The sequence below is a fragment of the Magallana gigas genome, chromosome 1 (assembly GCF_963853765.1).
Source record: "Magallana gigas chromosome 1, xbMagGiga1.1, whole genome shotgun sequence".
NCBI lineage: Eukaryota > Metazoa > Mollusca > Bivalvia > Ostreida > Ostreidae > Magallana > Magallana gigas.
In genome coordinates this window covers 24,180,710-24,187,788 of record NC_088853.1, presented here as the reverse complement: position 1 = coordinate 24,187,788, position 7,079 = coordinate 24,180,710, and the positions used below count along the sequence as shown (strand labels likewise).

At 31.2% G+C, this 7,079-nt stretch overlaps 1 protein-coding gene across 2 annotated transcripts; it reads left to right on the top strand.

The window, feature by feature from the left end:
* The first annotated feature begins 461 nt into the window (after positions 1–461).
* LOC117687863 (uncharacterized) lies at positions 462–7,079 on the top strand. 2 transcript variants are annotated; one of them, XM_066088974.1, is made up of 4 exons: positions 479–557; positions 809–938; positions 1,272–3,092; positions 3,632–7,079. In XM_066088974.1, exons 3-4 carry the CDS (start codon positions 1,580–1,582, stop codon positions 3,652–3,654), a joined length of 1,536 nt encoding a protein of 511 aa, XP_065945046.1. In that variant the 5' UTR covers positions 479–557; positions 809–938; positions 1,272–1,579; the 3' UTR covers positions 3,655–7,079. The 2 variants fall into 2 exon arrangements, with proteins under 2 accessions (XP_065945044.1, XP_065945046.1); XM_066088972.1 differs by having other exon boundaries at positions 462–938.

Below are 7,079 nucleotides of genomic sequence, written 5' to 3'. Positions count from 1 at the left end.
TGGTAAACACGATTTTTTATCGATTCTCTTTGATGTATAAATAAATGGAAAAATTTGGTACTTCCTGGTAGTTATGATACTATTACTGATTTTTCCTAGCATAAGTTAAGTTCCAATTAAGTTGCGAAAACGTGCGCGGAGTTTTACAAAATTTTGTCTTGGTCGGGAACGGAAACATCTTTGTACTTTTCTGAATATATGTCGATAGTATTATTTAATCGTTTAAGCATACAACATAAGGCTGTTTTTCTCATACAGTATAAGTTCATGGCATATTTACGATATGTAAGTAAATATCAATGTAGTGATTTTCTGTTTGAGTTTGTTGAACGCATAGTTGCTTATGAAACTAAATTTTTTGGAAAACAGTTTGAGTTATTAATACATTTATATACGGAAATATATGGAGTCGGATTATTGTGATTGTTATCATGTCTATAAATATATGTGTATTGCAACAACATTCATTTGTCTTTTGTAGATGTTTGCTAATAAAGTATGGAATCGAGTGCGCAAACTGAATCCTGGACACAGCGCATTGCGTACTAGAATATAAGGTTTCATATATACAAAAATACTTAGATCTGACATCCGACAATAGACAAAATGCTTTTATTTTTTGTGAATTGATGCCAAATTTGAAGTTTAACAAACTTAAAGAACTCTCACTGTTAAATTACACATACTATTTATGAGCCAGGACGGCTTTCTAGAACAAATGTACTTTTGTCTGAAAAATTTATCGTGCATATAATGCATTTTCATCAACAAATGTAAACCTTATATTTGTACTTCATGTATTTGATAGTGTGAACTAAAATGCTGATTTACAAGGGGATAAAACGTGAAGTGGGCGATATTACGTATCCATATATCATTAAACTCTGTGTAACTCTACATTGACCAGTTACTGTGTATCTGAAAACTACCGAGACCAGGTATTCTTCTTTTTTATCAATCATATTTTAGGACAAGTTTATACATTTGATATTATGTACTCTGTTTTTACAATTTAATTAAACTGTCTTATAACATTCAATTGCCCAATTTCATAGAAATGTTTCTTGGAGTTATGGATATTTAGAATAAACATCACTACCTTCATTTCGTCTGAGTTGAATCATTCTTCAATATCTGTAAATATTGCACTCTCTCATCAAAACTTATATTGCAAAATTTGTTTTTTTACTAATGAAAATAAATACAGAATATTGATACCATACATGTATGTCAATGATATGTATAATTCGTTTGTTATCCTACCTTTCCAGGTCACTAGAGAAGTTTTACCTGAGAAAGTATTTTTAACGTCTTGTGTTTCCTACAGTGATTTTTTTCTTTGCTTTAAAAAACTTATCTTACATTGCATTAATATTATCAGCGATATTGTGATTTAAACTCACTATATCATGGACAAAAGAAGCACACCATACAAAGTCCAGCAGTGTTCAAAGTGTCCGGGGGACGAAGAATACTATTGCGAATCCTGCCCATGAAATCTCAGTCTCAGGTGTAAAAGTGAACCATATAAAAACTTCCGAAACAACAGACCATTATATTGTGCCGCACCGTAAAGACAATGAACAGCATCCTAACACAAGAGTTTTGTGTGAGACATCCGAGGCAAGTTTATAGAAAGTATTGTGAACATTGTCAGGTTCCTCTGTGTGATTCTTGTTCCGAGGACAATTCACACACATTTAAAAGTTGTTTCTTTGAAAAAGGACAGCACACAATTCTGGATATACAAGGAGTGTATGAAACAAAGCGACAACAAAGCAAATTAACAATCAACAGCATCAAAAGTGAGGCTTTTTTTTCGGGATATGTTCTCATGCCAGGAATCAAAGCTGATATCAAAACATGTCGTACAGAAATATCCCACTATCAACCACATATGTTAAAAAAGTCCCAGAAAATGAAGAATATAATTGACTCTATGCAAATCGATTTTATGTACAATGTGTTTTGTACCAGTGATATCAAACACAGATGGTTAGAACAAAAGAGAAGGTTGCTCAGACTTATTCTCCGTCTTCAGAGATATATACGCATATATGAACAGTCAGAAAAAAGTCCGCACCAGTTCCTTTTATACATTAAGACAATCCACCTATCCTGCATCTCCCAGATACCTCAACACAGCAGCCAGCTCTCCATGACTGAGTCACTCAATAAGGAGAAAGTGATGGAGTTACTTAGTGAAATCCAAATCACAAAGAGAGATAACCGATGCATCGAGAACGATTTTCTTTTGAAACTAATGCCCGTTCCTAAGATACGTTACTCTCTTACACTAACAACTGTTGATGGTTGTTATCACATTTCCTGTGTGACATCACACCGGGTCTGGGTCAGTGATGGATACAATCTCATCTTGACACACACAACAGGTTCAACTCTACATCGTGTGAAGGATTTATGTAGTGATTTATATAATGGATTTCACACAGTGAACAGTGATAGTGAATTGATATACATAAATAAGGATTACAACATTAACAAGCTCTCAAAAGATATGAAAACAACGACCACATTTATAAAAAGAATAGATTTTAGATGGCGACCACAGTGTGTGTATTGGTCCCCGTTCACTGGGGATCTATTGGTCGGGATGTGTAAAGAGGAACCGTTGACAGGCAAAGTAACCCGTTACAACCAGTTCAGAGAACTGACTCAAACAATACCACACGACAACACAGGACAGGGACTGTATAATGATCCTATCTATGTAACAGAAAACAACAACGGCGATGTTGTGGTGTCTGACAGTAATAATGCTGTAGTGGTGACAGAGCGTGGGGGAAGACATCGTTTCTCCTATACAGGACATCCATCAAATTCAGGAATATGGCCCTGTGGAATCTGTACTGACACACTGTCACACATTCTGGTGTGTGATGATTTAAGCAACACCATTCAAATGATAGACAAGGACGGTCAGTTCCTCTCACATATAGTGACAGATTCGAAAAAGATGGATGCACCACTCAGCCTGAGTTATGATGCTTACACTCACCGTCTCTGGGTTGGATCTTGGGACAGCAAGCTGTGTGTCTATAAGTATATGACCAGACAGGGTGCTCTGACAGGTAAGGCTAAATCATAATCATCGATGTCTATTAGAAATAGGTAAATAGGACACACCATCCATATAAATTATTAGTCCTAAAGATAAGTCTGAGCCATTATCATTGATGTTGATTAGACTAAGACACATGGTCCGTGTTAATTTTTTCAATCAATAAGATACATTTAAGGAATGTTTGTCTTATTTTTTTAAACAGTTCGTTGTTACAGAATTTGCTCTATCAAACAATCTTTCTGATAAATCTGATCATCTAAAAAAAAACATATAAGATAAAAAAACATTTCATTAACATGATCTACAGTCACATGCCATTTAATTAAATTGCTTGAAATAACAGGCCATTGTAGTTATTTCATCATATAAAATATATATTGATAAATTGTAATTTTTTGATTTAAGTCAAATGAATTTAACCAAATAGATAAATTTTAAAACAGAATCATTGTAATTGTTTCAAACTTTTTATATGAAGATCAAGACCTATCGTTTTATAATTTGTATGATACTGATTAACGAACAGCTGGCAATGTCATGTTGTAGATGTTGTAGACAGAACCTCCTAATAGGGATACCTTGTCCATCTTAAATGAAGTCTGTGAATGGATCTAACTTGCAAATTGACATGTTGTAAATGTTTGTGTTTAAATTTAGCCTGTTTTTAATATCACACATGTTGTTTGTAACTTTCCTGAACATCTGTAGCTGAAAATGATATGTGCATAATACATGTAATTCATATGGACTGCAAAACTTACTCCTATTTACTTTACACTTTCTAACCATCCAAACTTGCTATATGTTGCTATGTGTAAACAAAAATGCTATTTACGCTGCTAAATGCATACATTTATATAGAATCCATATTTCTTAATAACTGAAATCTGTGAATGATATTTATATATTTGAAAATTCATCGTCTTTTTGCAAGGGGTGTCGTCATCAAAGTGTTATGATGACGATATAATTTAATTTTAACATATTTTATTGAGTAATCAAATGGATTAGGTAACAGGCAAAACCTATATAAATGTATGATGACAGTATTAAAGAGGTTGAGATTTAAAACGCGTACAGGTATGCGTACGTGTGTTATAACTACACGTACAAGAACACGTTTTTGTAATTAATCAGTTGAGATTTCATAACTTGTAGGATGTGAACGTAAACGTAAACTGAGACGCAGTTTTTGACATAAATTTACTTTATTAACTCAAAATTAATGGTGAAATTCTTATCAATTTGCAAGCAAGGGTTAAAAAATCTATGAAATCTATCAGAAGAATATATTTACCCATCAATTAAATTATATTTGTTGTAAAATTATAAGTTTGTACTTACGTGTAGACGACAGTCTACAAATTTACAAAACGTGTAGAAACTTTGTCGTCACAAAAACTGATGACGTTATACGCGAAGAATTTAGGTGATTTCCCTAGTACACATACACGTACCCGTACACGTTTGAAATCTCAATCTCTCAATTATTTTATTTTAAAAAACCATTAATTTGTTTGTTTTGGACCAATTTTACCATTATACCTAGAAAAATGAAAATAGGACACATTCCTTGAAATAATTGTTGTATCCCTAATCCCTAAGACTATACAGAGAATAAATTAATGTTTTGTAATAGCAGTTTTATAGCAGATAAAATGCATTTTTCTAACTTGAATCTAAAGTTTTAATAGGTACAAAAATTATTTAGATCAGACATTTATTAATGACATAAAGGTACACTCAATGTACATTTACACGTAAAATTTACAAAAAATTCTGGCCTCCTCGAACATTTGTACTTTTTTATCTATGATTGATGGTGCATCACTGATATTTTTATCAACAAATTAAACGTAAACCTAATATAAGCACCTCGTGTTTTAATGGCGTGAACTAAAATTGTGTATTCCAAGGGGATTATTCATGAAGTGAGGGATTACACGTATACATGTTTTATAAATAATGTGTCATTAATGGATCTGTTTCACCCCACATTTATCAGTAACTATGTTTCTGAATACTTATAAGATCCGTTATTGTATTTTTTTTTCAATTATTTTGCAATTCGACAAGATATATTATGTTGTACAATTTTTAAATTATTTTAACTGTCCTGTAGCATTTATGTGATACTCAGAGATTTCATAAGATGTACTTAAGTTGTGGCTAATGTGTCATTTTTTTTTTCAATGTTTTGTTTTGAACACAAGAAATCATAAATATTAATGAAAGGTCTTATTGGAAGGGGAATAACTCTTAATTATTTTCCTCAAGTGGAAATTAGAAAAAAAAAATATTCTCCACTTTTTCTTGCCTTTTAGATAAAAGGAAAGTTTGACTTCAGAACTGCATATTGTATGTTGTTAATCCATGACAATTTTTTATTTGTAGAAAAGTTTTATATATGATTACAAAATGCCATGATTCGCATGGTTGAGGTATAAAGAAGAAAAGGGGGTTCAAATAGGATCAAAATTTGTTTAATGTTTGGTAGATGAATTTCAACAGGTAAAAATAGATCTAAGATTCAAATATCTAATTTATACTAGACAATTTTAACAAATAAAGTATAATATATACTTATCATAAGATACAAGACATATTCCGTGTTGTGCTCACAATGACCCAATTGATTTTATTATAGTTTGAAATAAAGCTATGGGTAGATGCTGGACACTTGTTTTGACATTGCAATAATCTTAAAAATAATCAACCATCAATCATTCTAGAAAGCAGGCAGACATTTCAACACTGATGTGAACGATAATTTTAATTTTAAAATATATATTGTAACATAGATAGTGTTTGTTTGTAATTTGTATTACATTAAACATGAATGTTGTAAAATTATGGCTTAGACCTAAATACTTAAAGGGGCATGGTCACGATTTTGGTCGAAAATTATTTTTCAGATTGAAATGATTACAATGCTTCAGTAAGGCATTTTTAATAGGCAACCAAAATTTGAGTGTCATTCGTTGCAATATAAGCGAGTTGCAGAGCTTACAATGCTTTGCTATGTAAACAAAGCTTTTGTTTACATTTTTAATGTTGAAGTGAAAATTCTAGTTTTAGACTTAAAAATAATGTGTTAAACGTTAGGAACTGTTTATTTTTGCTTAAAATGAATTAAAAGATAGACATATCAGCTTGAAAAAGATTTTTATAGGTATATTGAACCTATGTAAAAAAATAACAGGACACGAGCCTTGTTTACATGACAAAGAATTGTGAGCGCTGTATCTTACTCATTACTCTACGACTGACTCTCAAATTTTATTTTATCATTAAAATTACATTCCTAAAGCATTGTAAATAATAAAAACAAAAAAATAAATTTGACCAAAATCGTGACCATGCCCCTTTAATATGAATTTATGGCAACTTATATTATGGGGTAGTGGTGTAAGGCTTATGTTATATATATTTTGTTGTTAAATCTTTGTAATATTTGTTTAAATTTGACGATTAATATGTAAACATTCAATTGAACTTAAATATTGGTATGTTGCAAATATTTGTTCATGCTGTAGGAGCTAAAACAGGTACCCTATCAGGGCAATTATAGCGATGAGTGCTCTCCAATCTAACGTCACTTTTTTTACTGATTTCTATATAATAAAGCAAAGTTTTAAAGAATCTCAATCCTTTATTTTATCTATTTTAAAATTTTAAGGCCATTTCAACTTGCCAGTTAGAAAGCTATCACATTTAAAATGCATTTTAATATAATTTTTCAAACATGAATAAGTACAGTTTAGCAACATAAAACGTCTACAACTTTTGAAATAATGGTTCGAACTCATTGAAAGTTGGTACATATGTAACTCATTATATCTCCTATCGAAATCTGTATATGATATATGAATGTCTATCTTAATAGTTCTAATTAGTGTGAATATTGTATTAAAGATTAAAGGTGAATATGTATGGAAATTTCAATTAATTTTTTTTATATATGCATACCACGAAATACATACAACTTATTTAT

Bases quoted from the DNA above. Each gene is read 5' to 3' on its own strand.
- LOC117687863 (XM_066088972.1), top strand. From the start codon at position 1,580: ATGAACAGCATCCTAACACAAGAGTTTTGTGTGAGACATCCGAGGCAA. The intron at 3,093-3,631 runs GTAAGGCTAAAT...GTCATGTTGTAG, and splicing joins CAGACAGGGTGCTCTGACAG to ATGTTGTAGACAGAACCTCC.